General features: G+C 48.0%; 1 protein-coding gene across 2 annotated transcripts in view; it reads left to right on the top strand.

Moving 5' to 3' along the window:
- Positions 1-13,188, top strand: part of MRE11 (MRE11 homolog, double strand break repair nuclease) — a 605,744-nt gene that overhangs the window by 224,301 nt on the left and 368,255 nt on the right. For both annotated transcript variants that reach the window (XM_063951452.1, XM_063951453.1), the window contains exon 12: positions 4,586-4,692. In XM_063951452.1, the coding sequence (XP_063807522.1) occupies positions 4,586-4,692 (107 nt within the window). The remainder of the gene's footprint in view (positions 1-4,585; positions 4,693-13,188) is intronic.

Genomic DNA, 13,188 nt, shown 5'->3' with positions numbered 1-13,188 from the left:
ATATCTCCAGCAGGTGGTGGTAATGGTTCCCCTCCTTCAACAGGGAAGGGGTTACTATTCCACAATGTTTGTGGTACCGAAACCGGACGGTTCGGTCAGACCCATATTGAATTTAAAGTCCCTGAACATTTATCTGAAAAGATTCAAGTTCAAAATGGAATCGCTCAGAGCGGTCATTGCAAGCCTGGAAGAGGGGGATTTTATGGTGTCTCTGGACATCAAGGATGCTTACTTGCATGTCCCCATTTATCCACCTCATCAGGAGTACCTCAGATTTGTGGTACAGGACTGTCATTACCAATTCCAGACGTTGCCGTTTGGGCTGTCCACGGCACCGAGAATATTTACCAAGGTAATGGCGGAAATGATGGTGCTCCTTCGAAAGCAAGGAGTCACAATTATCCCATACTTGGACGATCTCCTCATAAAGGCGAGGTCCAGAGAGCAGTTGCTGATCAGCGTAGCACACTCTCAGGAAGTGTTGCAACAGCACGGCTGGATTCTGAATATCCCAAAGTCGCAGCTGATTCCTACGACGCGTCTGCCCTTTCTGGGCATGATTCTGGACACAGACCAGAAGAAGGTGTTTCTCCCGGCGGAGAAGGCTCAGGAGCTCGTGACTCTAGTCAGAGACCTCTTAAAACCAAAACAGGTGTCGGTGCATCACTGCACGCGAGTCCTGGGAAAGATGGTGGCATCATACGAAGCCATTCCCTTCGGCAGGTTCCATGCGAGGATCTTTCAGTGGGATCTGTTGGACAAGTGGTCCGGATCGCATCTTCAGATGCATCGGCTGATCACCCTATCCCCCAGGACCAGGGTGTCTCTTCTGTGGTGGCTGCAGAGTGCTCACCTTCTCGAGGGCCGCAGGTTCGGCATACAGGACTGGGTCCTGGTGACCACGGATGCGAGCCTCCGAGGATGGGGGCCAGTCACTCAGGGAAGAAACTTCCAAGGGTTGTGGTCAAGTCAGGAGGCTTGTCTGCACATAAATATCCTGGAACTAAGGGCCATATACAACGCCCTACTTCAAGCGGAGCCTCTGCTTCGCAACCAACCGGTGCTGATTCAGTCAGACAACATCACCGCAGTGGCTCATGTAAACCGCCAGGGCGGCACAAGAAGCAGGGTGGCGATGGCGGAAGCCACCAGGATTCTTCGTTGGGCGGAGAATCACGTGCAAGCACTGTCAGCAGTGTTCATTCCGGGAGTGGACGACTGGGAAGCAGACTTCCTCAGCAGGCACGACCTCCACCCGGGAGAGTGGGGACTTCATCAAGAAGTCTTCACGCAGATTACAAATCGATGGGAACTGCCACAGGTGGACATGATGGCATCCCGCCTCAACAAAAAGCTAAAAAGGTATTGCGCCAGGTCAAGGGACCCTCAGGCGATAGCTGTGGACGCACTGGTGACACCGTGGGTGTTCCAGTCGGTCTATGTATTTCCTCCTCTTCCTCTCATACCCAAGGTGCTGAGAATCGTAAGAAAAAGAGGAGTGAGAACAATACTCATTGTTCCGGATTGGCCAAGAAGGACTTGGTACCCGGATCTGCAAGAAATGCTCACAGAGGACCCATGGCCTCTGCCTCTCAGACAGGACCTGTTGCAACAGGGGCCCTGTCTGTTCCAAGACTTACCGCGGCTGCGTTTGACGGCATGGCGGTTGAACGCCGGATCCTAGCGGAAAAAGGCATTCCGGAGGAAGTTATTCCTACGCTGATAATGGCTAGGAAGGACGTGACAGCAAAACATTATCACCGTATATGGCGAAAATATGTTGCTTGGTGTGAGGCCAGGAAGGCCCCTACAGAGGAATTCCAGCTGGGCCGGTTCCTGCACTTCCTACAGTCAGGAGTGACTATGGGCTTGAAATTGGGGTCCATAAAGGTCCAGATTTCAGCCCTATCCATTTTCTTTCAAAAAGAACTGGCTTCTCTTCCTGAGGTTCAGACATTTGTTAAGGGAGTGCTGCATATTCAGCCCCCTTTTGTGCCACCAGTGGCACCTTGGGACCTCAACGTGGTGTTGGGTTTCTTGAAATCCCACTGGTTTGAGCCACTTAAGACCGTGGCGCTAAAGTATCTCACGTGGAAGATGGTCATGCTATTGGCCTTAGCTTCGGCTAGGCGTGTGTCAGAATTGGCGGCTTTGTCATGTAAAAGCCCCTATCTGGTTTTCCATATGGACAGGGCAGAATTACGGACTCGTCCACAATTTCTGCCGAAGGTGGTGTCATCTTTTCATTTGAACCAACCTATTGTGGTGCCTGGGGCTACTCGGGACTTGGAGGACTCCAAGTTACTAGATGTAGTCAGGGCTTTGAAGATTTATGTGACCAGAACGGCTGGAGTCAGGAAAACTGAGTCGCTGTTTATCCTGTATGCATCCAACAAACTGGGTGCTCCTGCTTCAAAGCAAACTATTGCTCGCTGGATCTGTAACACGATTCAGCAGGCTCATTCTGTGGCTGGACTGCCGCATCCAAAATCAGTAAAAGCCCATTCCACAAGGAAGGTGGGCTCTTCTTGGGCGGCTGCCCGAGGGGTCTCGGCATTACAGCTTTGCCGAGCGGCTACTTGGTCGGGGTCAAACAAGTTTGCTAAGTTCTACAAGTTAGATACCCTGGCTGAGGAGGACCTTGTGCTTGCTCATTCGGTGCTGCAGAGTCATCCGCACTCTCCCGCCCGTTTGGGAGCTTTGGTATAATCCCCATGGTCCTTACGGAGTCCCCAGCATCCACTAGGACGTCACCGGTAAATCTATTTCGGACTTTCTGCAATACGTGTATATAGTGATTGCTTAATAAAGGGTTATGTTATGTTGGCATCTGTAGTTGATGCTCTGTTGTTGTTCATACTGTTAACTGGGTAAGGTTATCACGAGTTGTACGGTGTGATTGGTGTGGCTGGTATGAGTCTTACCCTGGATTCAAAAATCCTTTCCTTGTAATGTCAGCTCTTCCGGGCACAGTTTCCTTAACTGAGGTCAGGAGGAGGGGCATAGAGGGAGAAGCCAGTGCACACCAGTAGTACTAAATCTTTCTTAGAGTGCCCAGTCTCCTGCGGAGCCCGTCTATTCCCCATGGTCCTTACGGAGTCCCCAGCATCCACTACGGACTACGAGAAATAGATTTACCGGTGAGTAAAATCTTATTTACATTTAGATGGAGGACAGTGTTACTCTATATACATCAGGGGTTACCTCTGCACCCCTGCGGGGAAGTCTGACTTTGGCGTCTGCTCAGTGGCGTTTCTATAATGGGTGCAGTGCGGTGCACACGGGCCCCTGAGTCCCGGGGGGCCCCACACCGCACACACTGCACCCATTTCTCCTATACTTACCTTTCCGGAGTCCATTGCTGACCGTGTGTGGGCCCCCTCCTCTCCCGTAGCCGTTGTGCCGCTGCTAGCGCACTGACCACTAAAGACTCTGGCACAGGGCCAGAGTCTACAGCGCATGCGCAGGACTCCGAAAAAATGGCGCGGCGGCCACTTTTCAGAGTCTTGCGCATGCGCTGTAGACTCTGGCACTGTGCCAGAGTCTACAGCACTCAGAGCGCTAGCAGCGGCGTGACGGCTACAGGAGAGGAGGGGGCCCGCACACGGGTCCCCTCCTCTGTAGAGACGCCCCTGCATCTGCTACACTGATTTGCAGAATAATGACGGAGATCTTTAATAGAGCCGCTTAGCCTCCATCTCTTCAGAAAGTTATATCATAAGACACACAACACATTTAGCTGTCTGCAATGGAGCAATGACATCAGTGTTGGACTGGGGCATGTAGGGCCCACCGGGGAAATGCAGTGGTAGGGGCCCATTCTTAGAGGCTTGGCTAACCATTAGTGCATGGTCTGGGCCCGTTGATAAATAATATGTATAGTAAATACTGCTACTCCATGCATGATAATATACCAGATTAATAACAGCAATGCACTGTAGAAAGTACACCAAAGTCCTGTGCAGTGTAATGTAACATATTCATAATGTATAATTGAGAGGGAGGGCCCCCAGGCAGTGGGGCCCACCAGTGGTTTCCCCTGTACCCCTATGGGCCAGTCCGAGCCTGAATGACATTACATAGTTTTGGTAACTCAAAATGAAATTACTAGAACTCTGGATCCTGGTCAGGCAGCTGATTCTAGACCATGGACGGTGTTCCAGGCTCAACTGTGTGAAGATTCTTGTGTACAGAACTCTAGTGTTTGATTCTAGAAGTGTTGATACTTCATATACAATATACTATAGCAGCTACAGTAAATAATCTGTCACTTTTCTTGCTCTATAGTAAAACCATTAGAATTTTGTTTACAGTAATACTTAATGTTCCTGGATTAGAGCCTAATAGTAACAGAAACACAATCTCCGTGCGGTAATGAGGCCAGGTGTGGGTTTGATGTATGTTATGTAGCAGTGTGATGTGACATTGGCTCAGCAAGCCCACAGTTTGTCTCTTTGATATGTCATGCACATGTAGATAAAATGTCACTTTCGAGGTCACCTGTACCTTCCTATGATTTCAGCATGAGACAATTGCTTTGCCTCCTGCACGGGGCTTATAGTAACCTTCTCCGGTTTGTTTCTAGACAACCTGGCAATTAATTTCGGGAAATTTGACAGCAAAACAAGCTCAGAGGTGGCGACGCTGAGAGTGGAGGATCTGGTGAAGCAGTATTTCCAGACGGCAGAAAAGGTAAACCGGAAAATTGCTGAGAAATATTGTACATTGTGGTTTAAAAAAAAATTATTATTATTATTATTATTGAGTGTAATAGACATTTAGTTATTTATGAACACAGGAAAACCGTGGAGGTGTAACGCAAATTATATTTTTGTTTCTCAAAACTGTGTGCTGTATTTATCAATCTTAGAGAGAGAGAAAGTGGAGCGAGATAAAGTACCAGCCAATCGGGATCCGGTCTCTAGGTCGACAGTGTCTAGGTCGACAGGATCTCTAGTTCGACATGTTCTAGGTCAAAAGGTTAACATCAGTTTTTCACAATTTTTTTCTTTTTTTGAACTTTTTCATACTTATCGATCCACGTGGACTACGACTGGGACGGTAATCTGACGAAGCGAGCCATGCGAGGGGACACGGTGCACTAATTGGGGTTCCCAGTCACTCTACGAAGAAAACAACACCAATAAACATAAAAAACTCATGTCGACCTTTTGACCTAGACCCTGTCGACCTAGTTACCGTCGACCAATAGTGGTCGAACTAGACACTGTTGACCTAGTTACTATCTACCTTCCATACCACACCCCAGCCAATCAGCTCCTAACTGCCATGCCACAGGCTGTGATAGAAAAATGACATTTCGGAACTGATTGGTTGGCACTTTATCTCTCTCTACTAGCAAATCTAGCCCTATGCTTCTTGTTATAAGGTAATCTGGGCGTTCCATGGGGAATGTGTGCTGATGTGTGCCAGTGGGAGGAGACATTCTAATGACCATGATGGAGTAAAGAAATCTCTTGTGCTTCGGTCGCAGTTCAGAAATGAACCCAATTGTCTTAAAAAAAATGTGTTGTCTCTCCTAAATGCTATTATTTATACAGAATGAATGATCTCATACAGTATTTCCCCAGTACATGTATAATTGCTTGTCCCTTTTTCTTCTTTATCCTCCCTGAGTTTCTGACCCTCTTTCTCTGTTAGCGACTCCTCGTTATACTGTCTTATACATCTCTGTGGAATCTGCCAGAACACACAGTAACTTCTGCAATATTCAGCAAATGGGTTAATATTGTCCGACGTAAGGAGAGCAAAGATCCTGCTCTTTATATTAGATTAATGCAATAAAACAAAGGTTTCGTATGTTACAGCTCAGGTGGGATTTAATTGCCAAAATACTTCAAGCTCTGACGCCACAGAAAAGCTTTAGTGAGAATTTGCTGCCTGACACTTTAATGCGCCTGCTTTATGGAAGAAGCGCTCCCTTTGCCAACACCCAATTCCTCGGTGATGCTTAGATGTCATTTCTTGCATCAATCAGCTAGCTGCCTAGGTAAATAGCCTCTTTTGGGGATTAGAATAAGTCTGCATTGCCCATAAGGATCATCTTGTTTACACCCAGTGTAGAGACACGGATAACCGTTTAAAAGGACAGAGCCATAAGTATATATAACTAGCGTTTGCCCTCGGTTCCGCTCGCGTAGATGTGTGTTATTGCTCAGCGGAACTAATTTGACAGACAGTAGTGCCATCTAATATTGTTGTGTTTATTTTATATTATACACATGGATCACAAAATTTATTTGTAAGCGATATTTGCAATTTTTCCATCGGGGATTAACACAGAAAGATGCTTGGGGCAGCTAACTTGTGAGCAAGCCATGTAATGCTGCCCATGGGAGAAGCAGCTGGTCCTGAGATCTACGCCTGCAGCCCTGAACGTTTGCCCCTGTGACTTGTTGAATGTCACAGCAAAGCAGATACTTACAGAAAACTGCAGGGGCTTTTATTGAAAAGGAAAATTGTTGGGGATAAGGGGTATACATGGTATAACCACAGTCACACCTGCCCCACATCCCGTTAAAATCTCTGCCTCAATAGGGTTCCCCTGCAGAGCAGTCACTTTAAGTCAGGTTCTGTTGCATAACTCGGGTGGAGTCGCTAAGCTATACAATAGTGAAAACGCCATCCACATTCATCCAGTAGTTTTCGCGTAATGCCGGAATGAACAGACAGACAAACGGACAAACAATCAGAAAAAAAATGTTTCTGCAGTGGGGTACACTGGTATTCCACAGGGAATAACATCGGGGTGTAGAGTTGGATTTTGATCCGAGGCACCAACAGGCTAAAGCTTTGACTGTTCCCAGGATGCACTGCACCACCTCCTCTATATCCCCGCCTCCAGGCACTGGAGCTCAGTTTGTAAGTTGGTGCCAGCAGTGCTAGGCAGCCCTGATAAGAGCTTCTCTGACAAGAAAGAAGACTTCAAGGGCCGCAGCATAGGCACTTGGTGCTATATGTCATACTGACATATCGTGCTGCGGCTCCCTCACCTCCCCCAGCGGCGCTGTATACTCTCGCGCCCTGGTTGCCGGGTACTTAGCGCGGAGGCGCTCCGGTCTCATCAGGCACACATACCGCCGCTGCTCTCCTGGATCGCGTGGCCGCACAATAGGGAGGAGGTAAGAGGGTCTCCCGGACGGAACCCGCTGAAATTGCGATCCTGTTGCGGTCTCCGGAGACGGACCGCGCCGCTGTTGTGGACACTGTGGCCGTGCAGGGACCCCACTATATCCACCATGGCAAGGAGCACAGGTCAGATTTACTAAAATCTGTTTAGTACAGGCTCCATAGTACCCAGTGGTGAAATCCAGCAGAGGGGATAAGGCGCTGACCTGTAGCCCCTCCCCCAGCCCCAGGTGCCATCTACAGCAGATGTTCCCGCCCTGGAGCTGCATCTCTCTCTCTCCCTAAATGAGATTTATGGTAAGACTTACCATTGTTAAATCTCTTTCTGCGAGGTACACTGGATTCCACAGGGCGCCCACCGTGACGCACCTAGCTTCTTTTGGTTTGTATGGCATTAGCCGCTGGTACCTTCTCCTGTCGTGAGAATGTGGTTATCTGTGGCTACTGACTACTGTCGTCTCTTTTACCTGCTACTGCATTGGACTGGTCAACAAAACTGAGCTCCAGTACCTGGAGGCGGGGATATAGAGGAGGCGGTGCAGTGAATCCTGGGAACAGTCAAAGCTTTAGCCTGTTGGTGCCTCGGATCAAGATCCAATGCCATACCCCGATGTTATTCCCTGTGGAATCCCGTGTACCTCGCAGAAAGAGATCTAACAATGGTAAGTCTTTCCATAAATCTCCTATTCTGTATCCATAGTTCATAAACGGTCCCTAGAAGTATGTTTCTGCAAAAATAAATTGATATGTACAGACACAAACCTTACAGTTTTAATTATATGTGTAGATACAGATGTGTCCTCATACTCTGTGGTTTCAGCTTTCCAAACAGCCCTATCTTGGCACATCTGGTCCTGGAGGTCTCTGCTGCGCCGAGCATCTTTCTCGGTCAAAATGTGCGTTTTTTCCCCAACATAAGTTAAAACTGGAAGCGACAAAACTGCATTGCTAGCTGGCACTGATCTATTTGATGTGCACTGTAGGTGGTGCGTCACTGTGTCTGCAATGCCAATAAGACACCAAATTCCAAGTAAAGACTGTACGCTACACCTTTTGGAGTTTTGCACTGGATGTATAGATGCCAGGTGTATGAGGACACATCTGTAGTATACTGTTTAAACAATGCAGCCTATTCCTATCATTTAAATAATAACCATTGATTTTATTACACGCAAAGTGTGACCCGCATTTTAGCTGATTTCCCCCAATCATTGTGTTCTTGTTGGATATCTTTACATTACTGTACAGTAATATTAGGTTTTCCAGAATTGCATGACAGTCATTCTGGTTTGCATTATTAAAAAAGTACATCCACTGTTATCAAGGCTTTAGCTAATATATTTAGTTGTGAAATTCAGTCATTTTCTATAAAGGTGATCATCTGATAGTTGTTCTTCAGCTTTATACTCCTGGAGATCTTGTAGCACTAGAAGTCCTCCTTTTGTCAGCAGCGCGTATAATGAAAAGAAAAAAGTCCTAACTTGGTGCTCCTGCGGTGTTAAATTGGAGTGCAAATAGAGGGTGTAGAACACACACAATGGCGCAAGGGAAGTGCTGCCTGTGGAGCAGACTGATCCAATTGGATTTCACCTTTTATCCTAAAAATTAACTATATGCAACAAAGAAAGGTAGGATCAGTTCGCTCCTTTGGCGCATAGGGAAATGGAGGGAAAAAGTTATGTGAAACTTTCCTATATCAAAGTTACTTTCCTATGTGTTTCTAGAAATAGTGGAAGGATTATCTGCGTACCCCCACTCACACTATCGGGAAGTAGGTTGTGCACGTAAAGGTATCTTTTTCCTTATTCAGTTGGATCATACACTTCAGATAAATCAGGAAAGCCTGGGTATCGTACCCCAACTCACACAAAGCTGGAAATGATGACTCCTATCAAGGTATCTTTTGATGTATATTCGGTTTAGCTCTCGATATATCTCCACGTCATATGATGATCTCATAAAATCAGGAATCAAAAGAAAGCAACCAATGTGTATAAACTTGGATAACTACAGCCTTATCTAAGTTAGTACATGGTGAGGTACAGAAGTGTCTCACTTACACCGTGACAAATGCTTGTATATATATGGTGGTTACTAATTTGCAATGTTTCAAGCATACACCCTTCACCGTACTTTATCAATGCGTACTCCTGACTCACACAGTGATCAATAGGGTGACTCCTATCATGGTATCTTTAAATGGCCAGTCACGTTTAATTGGCGTACCCCAACTCACAGCTTAATGTGCAGAGAAACTCCCATCATGGTTTCTTTACTGAGTTCATGCTTTATCGGTAATGCACAGGACGAATTATCAAAACTCTTGAACTCCAAAAATTGTCTGGATAGTTTATTCCTCAAAGAGTTATATCAATCAATGCGCGTCTACTGTTCCTGGGTATAGTTCTGGACACAGAACAGGATAAAAAGGGTTTCTCCCGGAGGAGAGGCCCAAGGAGTTGTCGTCTCTAGACAGAGACCTCCTAATACAAATACAGGTGTCGGTGCATCAATGCACGCAAGCCCTGGGAAAGATGGTAGCTTCTTACGAAGAAATTCCATTCGCCAGGTCCCATGCAAGGATTTTCCAGTGGGATCTGTTGGACAAGTGGTCCGGGTCGCATCTTCAGATGCATCGGCGGATAACCCTGTCTCCAAGGGCCAGGGCGTCGCTGTTGTGGTGGCTGCAGACTGCCCATCTTCTAGGGGGCCGCAGATTCGGCATACAGGAATGGGTCCTGGTGACCACGGATGCCAGCCTTCGAGGCTGGGGGGCAGTCACACAGGGAAGAAACTTCCAAGGCTATGGAAAAGTCAGGAGACTTCCCTACACATAAATATTCTGGAACTAAGGGCCATTTACAATGCCCTAAGTCAGGCTAGACCCCTGCTTCAACACCGGCCGGTGCTGATCCAGTCAGACAACATCACGGCGGTCGCTCATGTAAACCGACAGGGCGGCACAAGAAGCAGGATGGCGATGGCAGAAGCCACAAGGATTCTCCGATGGGCGGAAAATCATGTGTTAGCACTGTCAGCAGTGTTCATTCCCGGAGTGGACAACTGAGAAGCAGACTTTCTCAGAAGACACGACCTCCACCCGGGAGAGTGGGGACTTCATCCAGAAGTCTTCCAGCTGATTGTAAATCGTTGGGAAAGGCCACAGGTGGACATGATGGCGTCCCGCCTCAACAAAAAGCTAAAAAGATTTTGCGCCAGGTCAAGGGACCCTCAGGCGATAACTGTGGACGCTCTAGTGACACCGTGGGTGTACTAGTCGGTTTATGTGTTCCCTCCTCTTCCTCTCATACCAAAGGTACTGAGGATAATAAGAAAGAGAGGAGTAAGAACTATACTCATCGTTCCGGATTGGCCTAGAAGGACTTGGTACCCGGAACTACAAGAAATGATCTCAGAGGACCCTTGGCCTCTGCCTCTCAGACAGGACCTGCTACAACAGGGGCCCTGTCTGTTCCAAGACTTACCGCGGCTGCGTTTGACGGCATGGCGGTTGAACGCCGGATCCTGATGGAAAAGGGCATTCCGGTTGAAGTCATTCCTACGCTGATAAAAGCTAGGAAGGATGTGACGGCAAAACATTATCACCGCATATGGCGAAAATATGCTGCTTGGTGTGAGGCTATGAAGGCCCCAACAGAAGAATTTCAGCTGGGTCGATTTCTGCACTTCCTACAGTCAGGAGTGACTATGGGCCTAAAATTGGGATCCATTAAAGTCCAGATTTCGGCCCTGTCTATTTTCTTTCAAAAAGAACTGGCTTCACTGCCTGAAGTTCAGACGTTTGTTAAGGGAGTGCTGCATATTCAGCCCCATTTTGTGCCTCCAGTGGCACCTTGGGATCTCAACGTTGTGTTGGATTTCCTAAAATCACATTGGTTTGAACCACTTCAGACCGTGGAGTTGAAATATCTCACGTGGAAAGTGGTCATGCTTTTGGCCTTGGCTTCGGCTAGGCGTGTGTCAGAATTGGCGGCTTTGTCATGTAAAAGCCCCTATCTGATCTTCCATATGGACAGGGCAGAATTGAGGACTCGTCCCCAATTTCTCCCTAAGGTGGTATCAGCGTTTCATTTGAACCAACCTATTGTGGTGCCTGCGGCTACTCGGGACTTGGAGGCTTTCAAGTTGCTGGATGTAGTCCGGGCCCTGAAAATCTCTGTTTCCAGGACGGCTAGAGTCAGAAAGATGTTTATCCTGCATGCACCCAACGAGCTGGGTGCTCCTGCTTCTAAGCAGACTATTGCTCGCTGGATCTGTAGCAAGATTCAACTTGCACATTCTGCGGCTGGACTGCCGCATCCTAAATCTGTCAAAGCCCATTCCACGAGGAAGGTGGGCTCTTCTTGGGCGGCTGCCCGAGGGGTCTCGGCTTTACAACTTAGCCGAGCTGCTACCTGGTCGGGATCAAACACGTTTGCAAAATTCTACAAGTTTGATACCCTGGCTGAGGAGGACCTTGAGTTTGCTCATTCGGTGCTGCGGAGTCATCCGCACTCTCCCGCCCGTTTGGGAGCTTTGGTATAATCCCCATGGTCCTTACGGAGTACCCAGCATCCACTAGGACGTCAGAGAAAATAAGATTTTACTCACCGGTAAATCTATTTCTCGTAGTCCGTAGTGGATGCTGGGAGCCCGTCCCAAGTGCGGATTTCTGCAATACTTGTATATAGTTATTGCTTAACTATAGGGTTTTTTGTTCTGAGCCATCTGTTAATGAGGCTCAGTTTGTTGTTCATACTGTTGACTGGGTATAGTTATCACGAGTTGTACGGTGTGATTGGTGTGGCTGGTATGAGTCTTACCCTGGATTCCAAATCCTTTCCTAGTATGTCAGCTCTTCCGGGCACAGTTTCCCTAACTGAGGTCTGGAGGAGGGCCATAGAGGGAGGAGCCAGTGCACACCAGATGTAGTACCTAATCTTTTCTTTAAAGAAGTGCCCAGTCTCCTGCGGAGCCCGTCTATTCCCCATGGTCCTTACGGAGTACCCAGCATCCACTACGGACTGCGAGAAATAGATTTACTGGTGAGTAAAATCTTATTTTCGGTCGCAGAAATTCCGGAAAGGACGTCGGTCATCCTTCCTTGCGGCGAGAGGTAAGGGAGGGGGAAAAAGATCGCCGGCTGTGGCAGGCTCCCAGGAGCAGAAGTCCTCCCCGGCTTCTGCCAAATCCACCGCATGACGCTGGGGCTCCCCTGCGGGAGTCCGCACCGGTGGGAGCGCGTCTTCAACTGTTCAGTCAGGTCTGGGTTCTCTCGGGCCTGGATCCTTGGGTGCTGGAAATTGTGACCCAAGGATACAAGCTGGAGTTTCAAGACGTGCCCTCATGCCAATTTTTCAAATCGGCCTTGCCAGCTTCTCTTCCGGAAAGAGAGGTAGTGTGTACGGCAATGCAAAAGCTGTGTCTGCAGCGAGTCATTGTCGAGGTTCCCCCGTCACAGCGGGGAGAAGGGTTTTATTCAAGCCTGTTTGTGGTCCCGAAGCCGGACGGCTCGGTCAGACCGATTCTGAATTTAAAATCCCTCAATGTGTATTTGAAAAGTTTCAAATTCAAGATGGAATCTCTCCGAGCTGTGATCTCCAGTCTGGAGGGGGGGGGGGGGGGGGGATTTTATGGTGTCAGTCGACATAAAGGATGCTTACCTACATGTCCCCATTTATCCTCCTCATCAGGCGTACCTGAGGTTCGCTGTTCAGGATTGTCACTACCAATTTCAGACATTGCCGTTTGGTCTTTCCACGGCCCCGAGGATTTTCACCACGGTAATGCCGGAAATGATGGTGCTCCTGCGCAAGCAAGGGGTCACAATTATCCCGTACTTGGACGATCTCCTGATAAAGGCGAGATCACAGGAGCTGTTACTAAAAAACGTTGCGCTTTCAATGCGGGTGCTGCAACAGCATGGTTGGCTCCTGAATTTGCCAAGGTCTCAGTTGATTCCGACATCTCGGTTGTCATTTTTGGGCATGATTCTGGACACGGAACTGCAGAGGATTTTTCTCCTGTTGGAAAAAGCTC

This window comes from Pseudophryne corroboree, chromosome 2, assembly GCF_028390025.1.
Source record: "Pseudophryne corroboree isolate aPseCor3 chromosome 2, aPseCor3.hap2, whole genome shotgun sequence".
In the NCBI taxonomy this organism is placed as follows: domain Eukaryota; kingdom Metazoa; phylum Chordata; class Amphibia; order Anura; family Myobatrachidae; genus Pseudophryne; species Pseudophryne corroboree.
The sequence above is the reverse complement of the archived record's forward strand: the minus strand, read 5'-3'. Positions and strand labels throughout refer to the sequence as shown.